At 43.5% G+C, this 22,871-nt stretch overlaps 3 protein-coding genes across 3 annotated transcripts in view; all 3 read right to left on the bottom strand.

Annotated features, from left to right (window-relative positions):
• The window catches only part of LOC309568981 (uncharacterized protein), a gene marked incomplete at both ends in the record, with an annotated part of 57,298 nt that extends 44,356 nt beyond the window's left edge, over positions 1-12,942 (bottom strand). Inside the window, one exon of the mRNA XM_082274745.1 lies at positions 11,938-12,942. Within this exon, the coding sequence (XP_082130871.1) occupies positions 11,938-12,942 (1,005 nt within the window). The remainder of the gene's footprint in view (positions 1-11,937) is intronic.
• Positions 6,629-9,826, bottom strand: LOC309568177 (formyl peptide receptor 2-like; the record flags this gene model as incomplete). The annotated part of the gene is made up of 2 exons (XM_082273813.1): positions 9,743-9,826; positions 6,629-7,660 (listed from the first exon to the last, which is right to left on the bottom strand). Exon 2 carries the CDS (start codon positions 7,628-7,630, stop codon positions 6,629-6,631), a length of 1,002 nt encoding a protein of 333 aa, XP_082129939.1. The 5' UTR covers positions 7,631-7,660; positions 9,743-9,826.
• A 7,113-nt stretch (positions 12,943-20,055) lies between the features above and the next one.
• LOC309568176 (chemerin-like receptor 1) lies at positions 20,056-22,181 on the bottom strand. Its single transcript, XM_082273812.1, has 2 exons — positions 22,087-22,181; positions 20,056-21,151 (listed from the first exon to the last, which is right to left on the bottom strand). Exon 2 carries the CDS (start codon positions 21,118-21,120, stop codon positions 20,107-20,109), a length of 1,014 nt encoding a protein of 337 aa, XP_082129938.1. The 5' UTR covers positions 21,121-21,151; positions 22,087-22,181; the 3' UTR covers positions 20,056-20,106.
• Between the last annotated feature and the right edge of the window lie 690 nt (positions 22,182-22,871).

Genomic DNA, 22,871 nt, shown 5'->3' on the forward strand with positions numbered 1-22,871 from the left:
GTCAACCATGGAGAAGCCTGTTCTGAGTGAAAGCTGTCCTGTTAATCAGCTGTATGGTCTTGGCCACCGTGCTGCAGCTCAGTTTCAGGGTCTTGGAAATCTTCTTATAGCCTAGGCCATCTTTATGTGGAGCAACAATTCTTTTTTTCAGACCCTCAGTTCTTTGCCATGAGGTGCCATGTTGAACTTCCAGTGACCAGTATGAGAGAGTGAGAGCGATAACACCAAATTTAACACACCTGCTCCCCATTCACACCTGAGACCTTGTAACACTAACGAGTCACATGACATTGGCGAGGGAAAATGGCTAAATGGGCCCAATTTGGACATTTTCACTTAGGGGTGTACTCACTTTTGTTGCCATAGGTTTAGACATTAATGGCTGTGTGTTGAGTTATTTTTAAGGGGACAGCAAATTTACACTGTTATACAAGCTGTACACTCACTACTTTACATTGTAGCAAAGTGTAATTTCTTCAGTGTTGTCACATGAAAAGATAGAATAAAATATTTACAAAAATGTGAGGGGTGTACTCACTTTTGTGAGATACTGTAGATAAACTTGATTTTGTATTTTATTTTACGGGAAAATATGAGCTTAACGGTGTCCCAGTTCTGAAAATCAACAAAGCTTTTATAATTTTTTTCTGCTAATTGAACAGAGAATAGATGATTGGTATTCCTCTTCCAATAAATGATTTCCCCCCAGAGTCTTTTGGATCTAAAATCGCTGAACTTTTGATTTTATGGCCAAATTAACCACTTACTACCCGCCCACCGTCAAATGACGGCGGAGCGGTGTAGCTATTATCCTGGGACGCCGTCATATGACGGCGCACCAGAACAGCCTCTCTCGCGCGCCCCTGGGGGCAAGCGGAGCGGCGATCCTGACCGTGCTGTGTTGCTAGGACACGGCACAATCCCGATCTCGGTAAAGAGTCAATGACATGACTCTTTACCCATGTGATCGGCTGTGTCAAATCACAGCCGGTCACATGTAAATGAGGAAGTGCCGTTATTCGGCTCTCCTCAGCTCACACTGTCAGTGTGTGAGGCGAGGAGAGCCGATCAGCGGCTCCTCCTCAAAGAGGACACAGAGAAATGTAATCAGGGCACTGATCACCAGTGCCCTGAATACACAAGAGGGAAATAAACTGCCATAACTGCCCACCATCAGTGCCCACAGTGCCCGCCATCAGTGCCAACAATCAGTGCCCATAGTGCTGTCAGTCAGTGCCCATCAGTGCCTGCTCATCTAGGCACTGATAGACACTGACTGGCAGCACTATGGGCACTGAGTGTGGGCACTGATGGTGTTGCCCATCAGTGCTTATCAGTGCTGCCCACCAGTGCTCATCAGTGCCACCTGTCAGTGTCCATCAGTGCCACCAATCAGTGTCCATCAGTGCCGCCTCTCAGTGCCCATCAGTGCCGCCCGTCAGTGCCGCCTCTCAGTGCCCATCAGTGCCACCTATCTGTGCTCATCAGTGCGGCATATTAGTACCTCCTCATCAGTGCCACCTCATCAGTGCCCATAAGTGCCACCTCATCAGTGCCCATCAGTGCCGCCTCATCAGCGCACATCAGTGAAGGAGAAAAATTTATTTACAGTAAACCCCTGCTCCATCGCGGTTCAGTTTTTGCGGTCCCGGTATATTGCGTTTTTTTTTTGTAATGTTATTTTACTATATAAATCATTAAAAATGAAATATTTTTGTGTTTTCCATAGCTCTTGCTATGTCTCTCAGTATCTTTTATGTGTTTAAATGAGTTTCTATTGTTTTAAAAGTGTGTTTAAAGACTTTAAAATGCTTTTACACATACAGTGACAGTAAAAAATCATGCCTACAATGCATTTTAATAGGGTTTTTCTATTTTGCGGATTTTCACTTTTCGCGGCTGGGTCCGGAACGTAACCCCCGCAATGGAGGGGGGTTTACTGTATTTTCAAAATTTACTCACAGAAAATAAGAAAACTTTTTTTTTTCTTTTTTTTGTAAGAAATAAAAAACCCAGTGCTGATTAAATACCACCAAAAGAAAGCTCTATTTGTGTGAAAAAAAATGATAAAAATGTCATATGGGTACAGTGTAGCATGACCGCGCAATTGTCATTCAAAATGTGAGAGCGCTGAAAGTTGAAATTTGGCCTGGGCGGGAAGGGGGTGAAAGTGCACTGTAGGCAAGTGGTTCATTTTCACCTGCTCAGGTGGAAGAAACAAATCAGCTCATACCAGTTAAAGTGTATAGAAAGCAAAAATCCCCTAGCCCTTATTATTATTTTTCCATGAAGGCAAAATTGGCATACTTAGCCCAATTTGAAGTGCACACATACATTTGCTGAACTCTGTTTTCTAATGGGCATGTGACCCCCAGCAGCTACAGACAGGGCCGTTTGAAGGAATTTGGGGCCCAAGCAAAATGGACATGGAGGCCCCCCCCCCCCCCCGCTCATACCTGTCGCTGGCCTGGTCCAGTCCACGTGTGTGAGGAGGAGGAGATGTGATGACTCGTGGTGTGTCTCTCTCTGGCGAAGTTCGCGGGCCTGGTGGGGTGGCGCCACTCCCGCGCACACTTTAGGCCACCTAGGCTGGGGCAGGGCTGGTGCGCACTGCGCAGAAGCGTGCCGCCGCGCACTCTACCCCTAGCGAGCCGGCGCCGCATGACGTCATGCCGCTCCGCCGCTGTGCGCCCGCCCGCCGGCCTGTCACAGGCCGCCTGTGTGTGAGGCCGGCCTGTGTGTGTGAGGCGCGACGCGCGGCCGCAGAGTTTGTGTTTTGGGTTTTTGGGATAATGTCAGTCTGTGTCTTGGGTCTTGGGGCCCCAGGCCAGCTCACCTTGACACGACGGGCCTGGCTACAGAGTAAATGTGTTGGAACGGCCAGAGATTGTGACATGAGTCCTTGTGCAGGACTGCCATCTGCTCATATTGCTGGTGGTATTATGGTCTGAACTCATAGATATCTTTGACAGGAAAGTTCATGGAGAAGGACAAAAACACTAGAATGGTAGGACCACCATACACATCAGAATAGGACAGCACATTGCATTAATGGTTAGCACTTTTGCCTTAAAGAACTGGGTCCTGGTTTGAATCCTAATCAGGACACTATTGGCATAGATTTTGAATGTTCTCCCTGTGTCTGCGTTGGTTTCCTCCCACATTCCACAGGCATGCTGGTAGGTCAATCTTCTTCATTGAGTGTGTCCAAAATGGCTGACTCACCTTCTAAGTGCTTTACAATCCTCAGAATAGTAGATAGTAATTTAGTACTTACTTAGACTGCCAAATTGGAGCCTTTATTGCTTTTTTAGTCATAGAAAATATCAACGATAGCAAGCATAACTTGGCACAAATTTGTGGCAGTGTTGAATTGTAAGTCGTGTTAACTTGCTGCACAATTTCACAGGTAAGTTGTACCCTTGCAGAGCACTTGAAGCACAAGTTCTTGTTGACACTTTTCCAATTTGTAGTAAATTTGCATGGCAAGTCTCTAGCAACAGCAACGTTGCAGTGGTGAGCCTACAGCAAGAGCTCCGCAAGTCACAGTGCCCCCTGTGGTCGGATGACTATTTCACAGCATAACTGAACCAGAACTTGCAGCAGACTTGCAGAATGTTTGGAAAGAAAGTTGATCTGGAGTCAAGCAATGCAGACTTGCTGCAATTGTGCAACACGCTTCTGAAGCCTGGCAAGTCTAGAAATAGCTTAGCAAGTCCTTTTCAAACGTGCAGCTCAATTGCTTGCTATCTGGGATACAGTGTCCAGCTATAGACCTAGAGCATCCTGCATCTGTCTGAACAACAGGGCTTTTTTTCCAGCTGGAACTTGGTGGAACTCAGTTCCACCACCTCTGGCTCATGTCCTCTTCTCCACATGCTCACCAGTATCACTTATAAACACAAATGTCCAGCTTCTGTACAGTATTCACAAGTGATGGCTTGTCTCCCATCAGCTCCCACAGGTCTGATATCCTGAGTGGCTCCCACTGAGTTCAGGATCGGGCATGGGAGATGCAGGAGCCCAGGGTGAGACGTGGATGCCAACACCCCCATTGGATGATCCCCCTGCAAGTGATAGAGAGGCAGAGCCACCTACAGTATGCAGGGAGGTACTAGAGCCGACTGGGTGCTTCAGCTTAAAACAGCAAAAAAATAAGACATTGAAAGTTATGAACCTTTTAAAAAGGGGGGGGCAGGAGATGGGGGCAGTAAAGGGGAGGTTGCATGCAGAGGTCAGACCTGAAGAGGGGTGAAAGTGAGATGTGGAAGGGGGATGCAGAGGTAAGCAGGTGTGAAAAAAGGCTGAAGGTGTGCAGGGCATCCCTAAACTCTGCACTCTGTGTGCGGGGCATCCCTAAACTATGCACTCTGTACGCGGGGCATCCCTAAACTCTGCACTCTGTGAACGGGGCATCCCTAAACTTTGGACTGTGTGTGCGGGCATCCCTAAACTCTGCACTCTGTGAGTGGGGCATCCCTAAACTTTGGACTGTGTGTGCGGGGCATCCCTAAACTCTGCACTCTGTGTGTGGGGCATCCCTAAACTCTGCACTCTGTGTGTGGGGCATCCCTAAACTCTGCACTCTGTGTGTGGGGCATCCCTAAACTCTGCACTCTGCGTGGGGGGCATCCCTAAACTCTGCACTCTGTGTGTGGGGCATCCCTAAACTCTGTACTCTGTGTGGGGGGCATCCCTAAACTCTGCACTCTGTGTGAGGGGCATCCCTAAACTCTGCACTCTGTGAGTGGGGCATCCCTAAACTCTGCACTCTGTGTGCGGGGCATCCCTAAACTCGGCACTCTGTGTGCGGGGCATCCCTAAACTCTGCAACAATCTGTGTGGGGGGCATCCCTAAACTCTGCACTATGTGTGTGGGGCATCCCTAAACTCTGCACTCTCTCTCTCATCCCCCCTCTGTTTCTCACTCACATCACCCCCTCTCTCTCTCACCCCCCTCCCTCTCATCCCCCCTCTCTCTCTCTCTCACCCCCCTCTCTCTCTCACTCTCATCTCCCCCCCTCTCTCTCACCCCCCCCTCTCTCTCTCTCTCTCTCTCTCCCTCCCTCACCCACACCCCTCTCTCTCTCTCTCTCCCTCCCTCACCCACACCCCTCTCTCTCTCCCACCCCCTCTTAACCCCCCCTCTCGTGAGATCTCAGGGGTTAATGCTTGGACTTGTAGTCCTTTAATTTTGGATCGAGTCAGATCCGTTAAAAAGGAAGGAGTGGGGCAAATTTACTTAGGAGGGGGAGGGGGGGCACCCAATTTTAGCCTTGCCTAGGGCAGCACAAAACCAAAATACACCACTGGGTATAAGTTACCTGTATATGGAATACTATAGAATACATTCCCATTGTCTAAGAGTTTTCTCCAAGAATATTTTTATTAGCAATATATGATTTCATGTATTATTTTCATGATACTATTGTCCTCACCTGAAGTTAGGTTGTTCCTCTTGCTATACTCTATCCAAAGCCATTAAAAAAAAAATGTATTTACAGTCAATAAACTTTATTCAGGTCCATAGAGTACCCAACCACATTTATTTTAACCACTTAAGCCCCGGAAGATTTGACCCCCTTCCTGACCAGGGCCTATTTTGCGATTCGGCACTGCGTGACTTTAACGGACAATTGCACGGTCGTGCGACACTGTACCTAAACTAATTTGACGTCCTTTTTTTCCCACAAACAGAGCTTTCTTTTGGTGGTATTTGGTCACCTGTGCAATTTTTTGATCATGCGCTATAAACAAAAAAAGAGCGTCAATTTTGCAAAAATAACAATATTTTTCACATTTTTTTATATGAAATTCCCCCCCCAAAAAAAAGGGTAAAAATCAAAATGTTTTAACATTTTCGGCCAATTTGTTTTATGCTACATATGTTTGGTAAAAAAAAAAAACGCAAAAATCGTATTTTGATTGGTTTGCGCAAAAAGTTATCGCATTTATTAACAAAGGGAAAGATTTTTGTAATTTTTGTTGTTTTTTTTTTAACGCGTAATGGCGGCGATCTGCGATTTTTTTTTTGCGGTATTGCGGCAGACAGATCGGACCCTTGACTGACATTTTTGACACTTTTGGGGTTACCAGTGACATTTCTACAGTAATCAGTGCTATACATATGCACTGTTACTGTAAAATCACACTGGCAGTAAAGGGGTTAACTTTTTTTTGAGAGGGAGGGGTTATGTGTGTCCCTAGGGGCGTGATTCTAACTGTGATTGGCTGTGGCTTGAGGTGTAGGAACAGTGATCAACGGTCCTACATAGTAGAACCGTATGATCACTATTTCTACACAGGGGAGAATGACAGGCGGCTTGTTTACATCAGCCGCCTGCCTTTCTCCCTCTGCACCGGGGATCGCCGAGTGACTAGCGGACATTGGGTCCGCCGGTCACACGCGCGGGGGGGTCCGTGACCCCGCGGGAGCGCACCTCCGGGGGCGCGCGCTCGCTCCCTAGACCCTCACAGGCTAGCGACGTAGTACTACGTCGCTCTGCCTGTGAGGGGCTGACCACCGCAGTAAATAGTCGTGCGGCGGTCGGCAAGCGGTTAATAGAAAAAGCACATTCTTTTTGAAATGATGTCCAATCAACCCTCAATATGTGTTGAAACAGCTTTATCACATTTGACTTATTGCACGATCGGGTAAAAATCTGTGTCTATTTGGATTTGGATTTGGATCTGTCACGTTGGCATCCTCAATAAAAGTTCTCTCAAATGCAGATTTAATGGCGCTCAAAAATTTTTGCTTGAAGTCTTGGCCAATGAAGACGTAGAGAAGAGGGTTAACACAGCTGTTTGAATAAGCCAACAAACAGGATATAGGTCTGCCTATGTCAATGACAAGCCAGATATTAGGATTCCATGTGTTGCTTCCGTATGAAGACATGATGGCAAATACATGGTAAGGAAACCAGCAAATAAAGAAGGAAATGATGACAGCAGCAATAACTTTAAAAGGTTTGTTAGATGTTATTCTGTGATTTCTTCGAATACGCAAAAAGAGGACAGCGTAAGAGAGAATAATGATGGTGAAAGCTATAACAAACAGAACAATAAATCTTATTATAGTTTGTACATCGCGCATTACCCAATTGTCCAAACAATACTCAAATTCTTTGCCTTCATCATATATATGGGTATTTGTAAAGTGAAATACATTGAGCAAAAGAGATATAATCCAAATTGCCAGAATTACTTTCACAGCCAGTCTCACGGTGCGATGGTTATGACACCAAACTGGGAAGACTACGGAGATGCAGCGATCAATGCTGATGATGGTGAGTTGTAGGACACTGGCAGACATATTGAGATAAGTTAAAAAACGGTTAAGCTTGCACATAAAGGTTCCAAATGGCCAGTAATAGCTAAGGGCAACGTAAGTGATAGTTAAGGGTAGAAAAAGGCTGAAGGTAAAGTCGGCAAAAGCTAAACTTAAGAACCAAACAGAGTTGACCGTTTTCTTCATCCTGAAGGCAACAAAACAGATGACGAGACCATTTCCAGTTATTCCCAACAAAAATATCCCAGATATAACCACCATGGATGAAACATCAAGTAATTTATGTATAGTGGTAAAGGAGTCTTCCTCAGTGGTGTTGGTCTCCATACTTCCAGACATGTCAGGGGGTCAGATATCAAATTCGATGCTCTGCAAAATCAAAACCAATACATGTAAATGGGATTTAAGCAATATGTAGCGAAGGTTCACTGTGACCTCTGAAGAAACATCTTGACCAAGTAAACTGGGGGGGGGGATTTATTTTTATATTTATATGAACAATCTTCATTGTTTCATTACAGCACTAAAAAGGGTTTTTGTCAGATAAAAAAGGAAGCACGGCTCTAAATAAATGAAACAATGCTGGCATACAGTTTATACATCTTTATTGATGTACAGTAAAACCTTGGATTGGGAGCATAATTCGTGCCGGAAACATGCTTGTAATCCAAAGCACTTGTATATCAAAGCGAATTTCCCCATAAGAAATAATGGAAACTTAGATGATTCCTCCAACAACCATTTATTCATAAATCCTTCAGTTTATAGTCAATATAAAAAGATTATAGCAATATGATCCAAAATCCAGCAGGGGCTACAGAGTATAAAAGAGAAGAGAGGCTCTTTTAAGTGTAGTAATATGGATACATTTATTGAAGGTTCAACATTTAGCAACTCACATGCAGTGGCGGCTGGCGCTCCATGGGTCGACGGGACGGCAGACGGACCACACCATACCCCCCCCCCGGACCACACCAGCCCACTCACCATACCCCCCCCAACCACACCAGCCTGCACACCATATCCCCCCCCCCGGTCATCGGCTCACTCACCCTGGACATGTGGAGGGCAGGAGGCAGCATACCTCCCCCCGGACCACACCAGCCCACACACCATAACCCCCCCCCGGACCACACCAGCCCACACACCATATCCTCCCCCCCTGGTCATCGGCTCACTCACCCTGGACATGTGGAGGGCAGGAGGCAGCAGTGGCGGTGGCTTCCCTTTCAGTCTCCTGCGTCTCCTCCCTCCTCCTCTTCCTTGGCCAATGGCATGGCTTCTCATTTCGGCCAATCGGGAAACGGGTCTCAGGACCTGCTTCCTGATTGGCCAGGAGGATAACCTGTGTGAGAATAGCTAATATTCATTTGCTATTGCCATACAACTGGGTGAGCTCAGGACGCAGTGCTCTGCACCCCAAGCCCACCCTTTTATGAAGCCTATTAGAGCCTCTGGCTCCAATCACGTGCTTAAAAAAAAAAAAAAAAACGCATTGGAATCCATGCGTCCAGTTCCCTGCATGTAAATTCACTTTAAAATATTTTTTATTCATTTTTTATTTTTCTATATCATATTTTTTATACATTGAGCATATCATTTCGGTCACTGTCACCTTATTGCACTTATTCACTTATATTATTTATTACTGTATTATCATCATTACTTTTAGCTATTTGTTTTTATTGGATCTTATTACCATATACTATATAACTTTCAGTGACATAACTTATTCTAATCTTTAGAACCACAATAGATTATATTATTTGGCAGCGCCACCCACCTCACTATCCCTACACATACCTGAATATAGACGTTAGACTATATTTTGAGGTAGGCTGCAGCCATTAGTATTTTTATCCATTAGCGCGGAATTCCCATTTTCTCAATGTAGTGCAAGGACCTGCCTGATTGCATACAAATTGAAAGTCTTTAGGTTTGACCTCCTATTATCTGGTTTTGGTAAATCTAAAGGAAAAAAAATCTAAAGACAATTGTATAGTGTGTATCCAGCTTAAGATTTTAGGTGTGTAGAACTAAACCTCATTATTATCCTTAGTAAACCCTTATATCAATCTAATTCATCCAATGTACTACAATGTAAAGAACGTAATAGCTGTTTGTTTCCATAGGAAACTTTTTATAGCTGGAGACTACAGCAGCAAAAAAAGTCAATATTTTTCCCACGGAAATAAGAAAGTTTAGATATATTTCCCAACGGATGTATTAAATCTTCCAAGGCACTTGCTGCCCCTCCATACAAAATTATTTTAGTGCAACAGATGAAGTCATTTATATCTAGTGACTACATACTAGTATCAGTTACCCGCACAATGGAATACTATAGAAAACATTCCCTTTGCTCAATTGATTTCTGAAATTATTTATTTATTTATTTTGTTAATCATTTTAATCCCTTCTGTATTCTTTTTCTGATATTATTGTCCTTACCTGAAGTCGTGTTGTTTCTGGTAGAAGTTTTCGGTGTGTTTAGCTCCAGCACAGCTCAGTAATGTTTTTGCACTCCGTATATGGTTACTCTTTTGGGGTCTAAGACTTGGCTATGACGTTATCGGACAACACCAACGTCTTTAGCTGAGAATCAGAAAGGAACTGAACTTATGTATGGTAAGATTAGATATGTCCTCTGTATACTAAAGAATATTTTCAGTTACTCATATGACTTTATTTTTAGTGTTAAAGAGCCCCATACTGTGTAAAAAAATATGTAATATTACTATACAAGATTTTTATAGCGCTGACAGGTTGTGCAGCACTTTACAATGTAGAGGGTGTGTGGGGGGGGGGGGGGGGCAGTACAATTACAATCCGTATAAAGGATAAAAGGAGGCATGAACACCTAGTGCATTACCCTTGGACACCTTTAAAACTTTTTATTTAAATGCCAAAAACATACTCACTGACATGAAGAGCAAAAATTGCATTGAATGAGTCCACCACATGTGGAAGTGATCATCCCTGTAATTGGACTTCTAACGCGTTTCAGGGGACACGCTCCCTTCCTCAGAGCTAGTCCACCTTCCAGCAGAGTCAGATTTATACTAAATGTACCAAGTGTGCCGACACAAGTCACTCCCCCTCCCTCCCAGGGATGATCACTTCCACATGTGGTGGATTCATTCAATGCGATTTTTGCTCTTCATGTCAGTGAGTATGTTTTTGGCATTTTAATAAAAAGATTTAAAGGTGTCCAAGGGTAATGCACTAGGTGTTTGCACCTCCTTTTCTCTTTCATATGCACTTCTGTTTGGAGTTTCCCACCTGAGGAGAGCAGCACACCTATTATTTCCATCAGAGTGAGCGCTTGGGTGATTCACTTGTTTGGAAAATCACAATTGCAATCCAGTTCAATACAGGAGGGACAGGAGGGCCCTGCTCATTGAGCTTACAATCTAAAGGGAGGGGTAGGTGGTACAAAAGGTAGGCTTGCCCGAATAAGTGAGTTTTCAGGAATTGCCTAAAGGGTAGGGGCTGACCAGACATACTGGGGCAGGGAGTTCCAGAGGATGGGAGAGCCTCTGGAGAAGTCCTGGAGGAGAGCGTGGGAGGAGGTAGCAAGGGAGGTAGAGAGCAGGAGGTCTTCGGAGGAGTGGAGAGGACGATTTGAGCGATATCCGCAGATGAGGTTGGCAATCTAGCTGGGGGCGATGTTGTGGATGGCCATGTATGTTGTGGTTAGTATTTAGAATTTTATACGGTGGAGTAATGGAAGCTACTGAAGGGATTGATAGAGAGGAGCAGCAGGTAAGAATCGGTTAGTAAGCTGTATTAATCTAGCAGCAGCATTCATAATAGACTGAAGGGGGATAGCTTGTGTAAGGGATGGCCAGTGAGGAGAGATTTGCAGTAGTCAAGGCATGAAATAACCAAGGACTGAATAGGTTGTTTTGTGGTGTCATTAGTCAGAAATGGGCAAATGTTGTGGGGGTTAAGGCAGCAAGATGTAGAATGTGGGGGCTAAAGGATAGGTCAGAGTCTAGGATTACATCCACCACCAGTGGTGGCCCGTCCATTGGGGGCGCAGGGGCGCCGCCCCCCCATCAATGCGTCTGGCCCCCTAATCTACATGCAGGGCGCCAGATGCATTGGCTCTAATAGGCTTCAAAAAAGGGTGGGCTCGGGTCGCAGAGCACTGCGCCCTGAGCCCACCCAGTTGTGTGACAATAGCGAATAAATATCACGTCCGGGTTTTTACATGGAGACCCGATCAGAGCCGAATGTGGCTTATATCGGGTCTTCGGTGGCTGGTGGGACGGGTGACCCGGGTGAGGCGCGGAAGGCGGCGTGAGGGGGGGCGTCCCCTCCCGCTCCTTGTAATGACAGCCGAGCGGCTTCTCAGCCGCATCTGTTGTCATTACAAGACAGCCAATCGTCTGCTATGGACGCCGGTACCGGGTTGATGCCTCTAGCTGCAGGCATCACTCCGGTACAAGCACTTTCCGAAATATCGGCAATATCGGTAACTTCAGGGGCCGATTCCGATATATCGGGGGAAAGTGCATATCGGCCCTCAATATATCGGCTTTGCCGATAATTGGTCGATCCCTAGTTAATAGATAAAGCACATTCGTTTTTAAATGTTGGCAAATCATTCCTCAGTTTATTTTTAAACAACTCTATCATACTTGGCTTATTGCACGATCAGGTAAAAATCTGTGTCTATATGGATTTGGATCTGGCATGTTGGCATCCTCAATAATAGTTCTCTCAAACGCAGATTTAATGGCGCTCCAGAATTTTTTCTTGAAGTCTTGTCCAATGAAGACATAGAGAAGAGGGTTAACACAGCTGCTTAAATCTACCAACACATCTGATAAACGTCCTCCTATACCAATTATAAGCCGGAAATGACGATTCCATGTGTAGCCTCCGTATGAAGACATGATGGAAAATACATGGTGAGGAAACCAGCAAATAAAGAAAGAAATGATGACAGCAGCAATAACTTTGAAAGGTTTGGTAGATGTTACTGTGCGATTTCTTTCAATACGCAAAAAGATGACAGCGTAACAGAAGATAATGATGGTAAAAGGTATAACAAACAGAGCAATAAATCTTATTATAATTTGTACATTGCGTGTTAGCCAGTCTTCCACACAAGCCACAGATTTATCATGTTTATCATATATGTATGCATTTGTAAAGTAAGATACATTAAATAGAAGAGATACAATCCAAACAGAGAGAGCAACTTTCACAGCCAGTCTCACGGTGCGATGGTTCTGGCACCAAACAGGGAAGACTACGGAGATGCAGCGATCAATGCTGATGATGGTGAGTTGTAGGACACTGGCAGACTGATTGAGATATATTGCAATAAGGATCAGCTTGCACATAAAGGTTCCTAATGGCCAGTGATAGTCAAGGGCCAAATAAGTAACAGTTAAGGGTAGGAAAAGGCAATAGATAAAATCGGCAACAGCTAAACTTAGGAACCAAACAGAGTTGACCGTCTTCTTCACCCTGAAGCCAACAAACCAGATGACCAGACCATTTCCAGTTATTCCCAACAAACATATCCCAGATATAACCACCATGAATGAAACATTAAGTATTTTAAACACAGTGGTATAGAAGTCTTCATTCGTGTAAGTTTCCTCGGTGGCGTTGGTCTCCATACTTCCAGACATGTCATCTGTCAGATATCAAGTTTTGATGCTCTGCAAAATCAAAACCAAAACGTGGAAATTTACATAGTTACATTGTAAAAATCGAAAATCAAAACCAAAATCAATTGTAAATCAAATGTAAATTTGATTCAAGCAATATGTAAGAAAGGTACCCTGTGACCTCTGAAAAAACATCCCGAACAAGCAAATGGGGGGGGGGGGGTGCTCATTTATTTTAAGCATTTTATGATCAATTTTTATTGTTTCACTACAGCACTATAAAGTAAACAAGACTCGGTTCACACTACGGCGATCCGACTTAGGGAACGACCTGTGTAGTCGCGTGCACTGCGACTTTGGCAGGACTTGCACGGACTTCATAAAATGAATGTCTATGCAAGTCGCTCCAGGTCGCCCCGAAGTAGTACAGGACCCTTTTTCTAATGGCACTTTTCCACTGCAAGTACCGGCTAGTACCAGCTCGGCTCTACTCGGCCCTGCTTGGCCTGGTTTGCTTTTCCACTGTGGTACCGCATGGTATAGTGTCGGAACGGTTCGGTACGGTACGGTATAGGTTTGCTTTTCCACTAAAGTAGTACTAAAGTTAAGTGGGTGGGATAACAATGGGGTGGGTGTGATTCTCTGACCAATCAGTGGCTAGTAGTGACTGCATGCAAAGGATTGTGGGATATGGTACCAGTTTGGTACCTGTTGGAACCACAATCGAGTAGGTACTGTTTTTTCAGAGCCGTACCGTACCGTACCGTTCGGTTCCATGCAGTGGAAAAGCAAACCTATACCGTACCGTACCAAACCGTTCCGACCCTATACCATGTGGTACCGCAGTGGAAAAGCACAAAAACGTGCCGAACTGGTACGGTTCCATGCAGTGGAAAAGCGCCATAAGTGTCGCTCCTATTAGAACCGGTCCTGTACTACACTATGGGACGCGACGGTGCGTGACTTGTCGGGCTGACCAATTTGCCTGACAAGTCGTACCAGTGTGAATGGAGAATAAAGACAAATATGAATCTTTATTTATTTATTTATTATCGAGGAAGGTTTTTTAAGATACATTATCTCACCATAACACCTTAAAAATCCCCAACACAAGAGTGCCAACAACTAAAAAATATACTCAACGTAAAAATGTATCAATGTTGCTATGCCAACTAAGTTTGTAAAAATAGATATTAGGCAAATAGTAGGCTACGGTAATGAATTATGGCAAGGGATTGCATACTGTAGCTGATCCTGTAACAGCTCCACATATAAAAAAATGTTCAAAATGTATATCACTCTTATAGAAAGCATTTACTTTTCATACCTGCAGCATCTGATAGTCATATGGCTCATCTCATCATTGTATATTTAAATTACGAACCAATGGGAGAATATCCAATATCCAGACTTTTGGGTGGAGCACCCCACTCTCCAACACCCATACCTCATTATCATGTCCACCTGTGAGTAGTCATAGGAGGGGTCCCTTCATTGCAGTTTTAACAGAGGAATCTGCAGCTAGCAAACTTCTCCCATGCAAAGAATGAGTATGCCCTATGGTTCTGAAAAGTGGGGTTTATCTTTTCTATGAATAGTGTAGGACCCACTGAAAATGGGGTACTTTGACCGTCAAAGTCGCATGTCGGCCCTGTGCTACTGTCAGGCCACTTGGGCCATGCAGGGGGAGCTCACAACTGCAGGAATGCCTGTCTGCCTCCACAGGAACAGGCACACAAAGGACAGTCAAGTCTGACTCCCGTCCCTGTGTGTGTTCACCGGATCCAGCCTCCAAACTTGGGAGCTGTCATTAGCCTGGCACTGCTGTACCAATAAATATCACCTTATCGATAATTTGCATTTTTATTCCGGTGGGTGATTGTGTAGGCGGGGCCCCAGTGCACTGCATTGCCCGGGGCCTATAATGCTCTTAAGATGCCACTGCTTTGACGTAGTGGTGGGCTTAAGCACAATATGGCCATATGGTGGGACTAAATCCCCATATTTATTTATTAAGAGCAGGTGTTTTTAAATAGCCTTGCAAGATTTTAAAGCAACTTTTTTTCGTGTATGTGTGCGCTTTTTTATGGTTTAATTTGCATATTGGTCTTTATAGCAGCACCAACCTTAGAATTGTGTGTTTAGGGTGTGCCCCCCAATATCTTTTTGTTGCCAATGGGAGAATAGACATAATGTTGTTAATAAAGATACAGAATATAAAGATTTTAGGTGTGTAGGACTCAACCTCATAATTATCCTATGTAAGCCTTATATCATTCTAATCCAGGGGTGTCAAACTCAATTTAATCAAGGGCTGCATCAGCAATATGATTGCCCTCAAAAGGGGCAGTTGTATCCATAAGACTAGATGTCCAGGGCATCCCCTACCCTTACATAAGATGTCAGGAGCCTCCCCACCATTGGAAGTTGAGTCCCCCACCCTCCTTTACATTACAGTACACCACCCTTACCTTGTGCTGCTGCTGGGAAGAAGCTAGAGGCATTGCTGGAAAGCAGAAAGCACAGGGTCTGGAGGAGGTCTGGAGCTCCCCTGCAGCTGCAGGAGAGGTGTGAGGGACACATAAAATGGATTTGGCCCACGGACTTGTGTTTGACACATGTGTTTTAATCCATCCAAACAGTGCTTTAAGTGGGCCGGTATGCACTGGTACTCAGTACCGCCACTTCCAAATATGGCTCTTGAGCATACCTCTCCGTGCGCCTTAGCGTACCAGTATTTTGGACCCTCAATTGCCCCCCCAAGAATATTTCCCACTCCAGAGCCAGACCAGTCAACACCAGTGAGTTCCCCTGCTCCGGAGTCCCAGCCCAGGCCAGGGGGGTGCTCTGTGGGGACCCTGATGTGGGGTGGGGGGGGGGGGACAAAATTTAAAGGGCTATAATAGAGTACCGACACCTCTTTTGGGCCACTTAAAGCACTGCATCCAATGCACTACAAAGTAAAGAAGGTGATCAGGGTTTTTCTCTATAAGAATTTGTCTACAGCAGTAGACTTTTAGTAACCTACAGCTATATAAAAAGGTTAGTATAGATGGAACACTCTGTCTACAGAATCCAGCAGGAAACAAGAAGCTTTAAATAAACTGTATTTCCCAATGGATGTATTAAAAAGCCCAAGACACTTGCTGCCCCACCACACCATATTAGTTATACTATACCACTATTTACGTGGTCTCAGTTACCAACCTAAAAGAATGCTATAGAAAACCTTCCCTGTGCTCATTAGATTTCTGTTTTTTTTTTAAAAAAAAAAAAATGTTGCCTTTACACACACATGAACTTTAATGGCATCCCAGTCTTAGTCCGTAGGGTTCAATATTGAGTTGGCCCACCCTTTGCAGCTATAACAGCTTCAACTCTTCTGGGAATGCTGTCCACAAGGTTTAGGAGTGTGTCTATGGGAATGTTTGACCATTCTTCCAGAAGCGCATTTGTGAGGTCATTATGATCCCTTCTGTATTCTTTTTATGATATTTTTGTCCTTACCTAAAGTCAAGTTGTTTCTGGTAGAAGTTTTCAGTGTGATTAGCTCCAGCTCAGCTCAGTAAAGTGTATGCACTCCGTTTATGGTGACTTGTTTTGGGTCTAAGACTTGGCTATGATGTTATCTGACAATACCAAAGAGATAAGGATTTAAACTGAGTGCCTGAAAGAAAACTGATGATAAGATAGAAGATGTCCTCCGTATAATAAAAAATATTTTCAGTTACTCATATGACTTTATTTTCAATGTTAAAGAGCCCCGTACTGCCCACACATACTAGGTTATCTTTTCCTCTGCCATCAAAGAGGACAGATTGTGAAAAAACTATTTTGTACTTACAGTGAGATTCTTAGAACACTAAAAGACAGTTAAACTTCTCATACATAATCCTTCCAAACCTGGCTTAGCTGTACTGCTATCGAAGGAGACAAAACTGCAGGGGGGGGGGGGGGGGGGTACAAAGGATTGAGTAAGTCCTAAAGCTGCACCTTAGACAAAAAGTTAAACCAACAATTGGAATTTGTATATGGGAAACTAGCAGCGCCATCCCCCTTTTTTCTTTTACTTCTTTACATAGTCTTTGACTATATTTTAGGGAGGCAGCAGCCTATTACTTATTTCTCATCCAAGTACATTATCATGAGCGCGGAGTTTACCATCTACAATAGTTTTACTTGCCAAACGATATTTGATTCTATTCAGATTCTTATATTAGCAAGGTACCACTACCAAACAGCATAGCTAGGTTTTACACTCCCAATATCATCTCTAAAGACTAAGCTGCAGTAGAGTAATTGGGCTTATCTATGCCCCACCCCAGCCAGTGATTAGGCAATCTCACTAATTAGCTTAAAGTGCTTCTAGAGTCAACCGTTTTTTTTTTTTTTTTTTAAACTTGGCCGGGGTCTCCAAATTATGGCTCTCCAGTTGTTCAGGAACTACAATTCCCATCATGCCTAGTCATGTCTGTGCATGTCAGAGTTTTACAATGCCTCATGAGATGTGTAGTTCCACAACAGCTGGAGGGCCAAAGTTTGGAGATCCCTGCATTAAAGCGGAGTTCCGGCCATTGGAAACTATTTTTCACTAAAAATACCTCCGGACAGTCAGGGCTAGTACATTCCATAATGGTCACACTTACCTTTTAGAAGAAATACTTACCTTGAAAATTTCTTCTCCAGCACTGCCATCTCAGGTGTGGGCAGCTGAAGCCAGCGCGTCCTCTTCTGCGTCCTCTTCCGTGTCCTCTTCAGTCCCACAATGCTCTGCACCGGCCCCGCTCGTCAGTTCCGGTGCAGGCACGTCATCCCTGCACAGCTTCTGGGCATGCCCAGAATACTGCAGGGAATACTGCCCTGTGGCCCAGTCTCTGAAGGGAGGGGATCATGCTCTGCTTCAGTATGTTACAGTACATGTTGGCATTCATGGTTCCCTCAATGAACTGTACCTCCCCAGTGCCAGCAGCACTCATGCAGCCCCAGACCATCACACTCCCACCACCATGCTTGACTGTAGGCAAGACACACTTGACCTGGTTGCCGCCACACACGCTTGACACCGTCTAAATAAGTTTATCTTGGTCTCATCAGATTCCAGGACATGGTTCCAGTAATCCATGTCCTTATTCTGCTTGTTTTCAGCAAACTGTTTGCAGGCTTTCTTGTGCATCATTTTTAGAAGAGGCTTCCTTCTGGGATGACAGTGTGCAGCGTATGGTCTGAGCACTGACAGGCTGAACCCCCAAACCTTCAACCTCTGCAGCAATGCTAGCAGCACTCATACATCTATTTCCTAAAGACAACCTGTGGATATGACGCTGAGCATGTGCACTCAACTTCTCTTGTCAACCATGGCGAGGCCTGTTCTGAGTTCCGGAACCTTTCCTGTTAAACAACTGTATGGTCTTGGCCACCATGCTGAAGATCAGTTTCAGGGTTTTTGCAATCTTCCTATAGCCTATGCTATATTTATGTAGAGCAACAATTCTTTTTTTCAGATCCTCAGAGAGTTCTTTGCCAAAAGGTGCCATGTTGAAATTCCAGTGACCAGTATGAGAGAGTGAGAGAGATAACATCAAATTTAACACACATGCTCCCTATTCAGACCTGAGACCTTGTAACACTAACAAGTCACATGACATCAGGGAGGGAAAATGGCTAATTGGGCCCAGTGGCAACCTGTGAAGCTCTGGTGTACTCTATGCCCAAGAGAGTTAAGGCAGTGCAGGAAAATAATGGTGGCCACACAAAATATTGACACTTTGGGCCCAATTTGGACATTATCACTTTTTTTTTGTGCTCACTTTTGTTTCCAGCTGTTTAGACATTAATGGCTGTGTGTTGAGTTATTTTGAGGTGACAGCAAATGTACACTGATATATAAGCTGTATACTCACTACTTTACATTGTAGCAAAGTGTCCTTTATTTAGTGAAAAAGATATAATAAAAAAATTACAAAAATGTGAGGGGTGTACTCACTTTTATTAGATACTGTATGTGCAGCTGTAGACCTAGAACAATCTGCATCTGCTGAACAGTGTTAATTTACATGACATTACCTGTCTACAGACCAATGCAGATACAAGGTAAAATCATTTGCAATGAAAACTTGTGCAGTCCAAGAGGCTTTTTGTTCTACCATACAATTTTATTGCAACAGGTAACGTCACATTAAACTTTTAGGTACTTACTAGGTATCAGTTACCTGTACATGGAATACTATAGAATGCATTCCCTTTGCTTACCAGTTTTCTCCTACAATATATTTCTTAGCAATACGTATATGATTCTTAATGTATTATGTTAATGATGTCATTGTCTTTACTTGGAGTTAGAGATCGACCGATTATCGGCAAAGCCGATATATCGAGGGCCGATATGCACTTTCCCCAATATATCGGAATCGGCCTTTGGATTTACCGATATTGCCAATATTTTGGGAAAGTGCTTGTACCGGAGTGATGCCTGCAGCTAGAGGCATCACCCCGGTACCGGTGTCCATAGCTGACGGTTGGCTGTCTTGTAATGACAACTGATGCGGTTGAGAAGCCGCTCGGCTGTCATTACAAGTAGCGGAGGGGACCCCCCCCCCCCCCCCACAGCCTTCTGCGGCTTGCCCAGGTCTCCTGTCCCACCGGGAGACCCGGGCAACCAGCCTGCATGGCCAACGAAGACCCGATCAAAGCCGCATTCGGCTCTGATCGGGTCTCCATGTAAAAACCCAGAAGTGATGTCATGAGTGACATCACTTCCGAGTACTGTCTGGCACTAGATTTAAAAAAATGACAGCATTCAAAACAGCCAAACTTGGGGTTTTGAATGCTTTTAAGTGCAGAGGAGGGGTTTGGGGTCTTCACAAGAGTACCTGTAAAATAAAAAAAAATTAAAAAATGTTTTTTTTGTATGAAAATATCAGCCAATATCGGCCAATACCGATATGTATTGGCCAAAATATCAGTATCGGTATCGGCAACTAAAAACCGATATCGGACGATCACTACTTGAAGTCATGTTGTTCCTATTGCTATACTCTATCCAAAGCAATTAAAAAAAATGTTTTACAGTCAATAAACTTTATTCAGGCACACAGTTCCCAAGCACATCTATTTTATTATAAAAAAAAACACATTAATTTTCAAATGTTAGCATATCATCCTTCAATATGTGTTGAAACAACTCTATCACATTTGGCTTATTGCATAATCAGGTAAAAACCGGTGTCTATTTGGATTTGGATCTGGCACGTTGGCATCCTCATTAAAAGTTCTCTCAAATGCAGATTTAATGGCAGTCCAGAATTTTTTCTTGAAGTCTTGCCCAATGAAGACATAGAGAAGAGGGTTAACACAGCTGTTTGAAAAAGCCAACACAGATGTTATACATCTGCCTATATAAATTGCAGGCCAGGAATTATAATGCAAAGTGTAGCTTCCGTATGACTCCATGATGGCAAATACATGAAAAGGAAACCAGCAAATAAAGAAAGAAATGATGACAGCAGCAATAACTTTGAAAGGTTTGGTAGACGTTGCTCTGCGGTTTCTTCGAATACGCAAAAAGATGACGGTGTAAGAGAAGATAATGATGGTAAAAGGTATAACAAACAGAACAATAAATCTTATTATAGTTTGTACATCCTTCATGAACCAATCTTCCACACAAGCCACAAATGTATAATCATCTGTATTATATATGTAAGTATTTGTAAAGTAAGATACATTGAGTAGAAGAGATACAATCCAAATCACAAAAACAACTTTCACAGCCAGTCTCACGGTGCGATGGTTCTGACACCAAACAGGGAAGACTACGGAGATGCAGCGATCGATGCTGATGACGGTGAGTTGTAGGACACTGGCACACAGATTGAGATATAATGCAAGAAGGTTAAGCTTGCACATGAAGGTTCCAAATGGCCAGTAAAAGTCAAGTGCAATGTAAGTGACAGAAAAGGGTAAGAAAAGGTTGAAAGTAAAATCGGCAAAAGCCAAACTTAAGAACCAAACAGAGTTGACCGTCTTCTTCATCCTGAAGGCAACAAACCAGATGACCAAACCATTTCCAGTTATTCCCAGCAAACATATCCCAGATAAAACCACTACAGATGAAACATTAAGTATTTTAAACACAGTCATATCGAAGTCTCCATTAATGTAGGTTTCCTCAGTGGTGTTGGTCTCCATACTTCCAGACATGTCAGGGGGTCAGATATCACGTTTTGATGCTCTGCAAAATCAAAACCAATACATGTAAATGTGATTTAAGCAATATGTAGCAAAGGTACACTGCGACCTCTGAAGAAAAATCCTGACCAAGCAAACTGGGAGGCAAATTTATTTTTATAATTTTATTAACAATTTTCATTGTTTCACTACAGAACTAAAAATACTTTAAGGGTTGATTTACTAAAATTGGAGAGAGCAAAATCTGGTGCAGCGCTGCATGGTAGCCAATCAGCTTCTAACTTCAGTTTGTTCAATTAAGCTTTGACAAAAAAAAAAAAATCTGGAAGCTGATTGGTTACCATGCACAGCTTCACTAGATTTTGCACTCTTCAGTTTTAGTAAATCAACCCCTTTATGTCAACAAATTAATCAAGGCATAGATACATCTATAACGATTTCTATAATCTCAATATACACCATAAAACACCCCAACACATGAGTACCAACAACTAAATAATAGAAAATGCATTATACCCAAAATAAAAATGTATCAATGTTGCTTTGTCAACTATGTTTGTAAAAACACATACGGAGCAAATAGCAGGCAATGGTAATGAATTATGGCAAGAGATTGCATGCTGTAGCTGATCCTGTAACAGCTCGACATTTAATAAAAATACATCTTCGTAATGTTTACCACTCTTATAGAAAGCATTTACTTCCCATACATATTAAACTCTTAAGTAAATACACCATATTACCAAAAGTATTGGGACGCCTGCCTTTACACACACATGAACTTTAGAGGCATCCCAGTCTTAGTCCGTAGGGTTCAATATTGAGTTGGTCCACCCTTTGCAGCTATAACAGCTTCAACTCTTCTGGGAAGGCTGTCCACAAGGTTTAGGAGTGTGTCTATGGGAATGTTTGACCATTCTTCCAGAAGCGCATTAGTGAGGTCATTATGTATGCTTCCTATGATAGTATTGTCCTTACCTGAAGTCGGGTTGTTTCTGGTAGAAGTTTTCTGTGTGTTTAGCTCCAGCACAGCTCAGTAATGTGTATGCACTCAGTATAGTGTGACTCTTTTTGAGTCACAGACTTGGCTATGATGTTATCTGACAATAGCAAAGTGATTGGGATGGGAGATCTAAGCTATCTGAAATAAAACTGAATTTCTTTATGAGAAGATAAGGGTTAGATATGTCCTCTGTATACTAAAAAATATTTCCAGTTAAGAGTATGATTTTATTATTAGTGTTAAAGAGACCCGTACTGTGTAATGAAACAATATGATGGGAAAAGGGAATTGACCACTTCAGTTCTCACACCTGTTTACCCCTTATGGACCAGAGCATTTTTGAATTTTCAGCTATGACCCTATTTATTCAGTGATAATTTTGTCACTACTTAAAGCGGAGTTCCAGCCTAAAATTATACTTACCTCCATCTTCTTGCTCCGGGTCACCTGAAAAACAAATGGATAATCGCAATTTTTTTTTTTTTTTTACTTACCTTGGATTAGAAGAAAATATACTTACCTTACTTCCTCTTCCTCCCCTCGGCGGCCACAGCAATTCGTCACTTCCTGGCTTGCAATGATTCCTGGGAGCTGAACGTCATCGCTCCCAGGAATCAATGCGTCTGCACCGGCCCCGACGTGAGTTCCGATGCAGGCGCCGTCATACCTTGCTTAACAGCTTCTGGGCATGCCCAGAAGCTGTGCAGGGATGACGCTGAGGCACCAGAAGTGACGGCGGGGCCGGTGCAGTGCATCGTGG

The sequence above is a fragment of the Pelophylax lessonae genome (assembly GCF_965119305.1).
Source record: "Pelophylax lessonae genome assembly, chromosome: 12".
Lineage (NCBI taxonomy): Eukaryota > Metazoa > Chordata > Amphibia > Anura > Ranidae > Pelophylax > Pelophylax lessonae.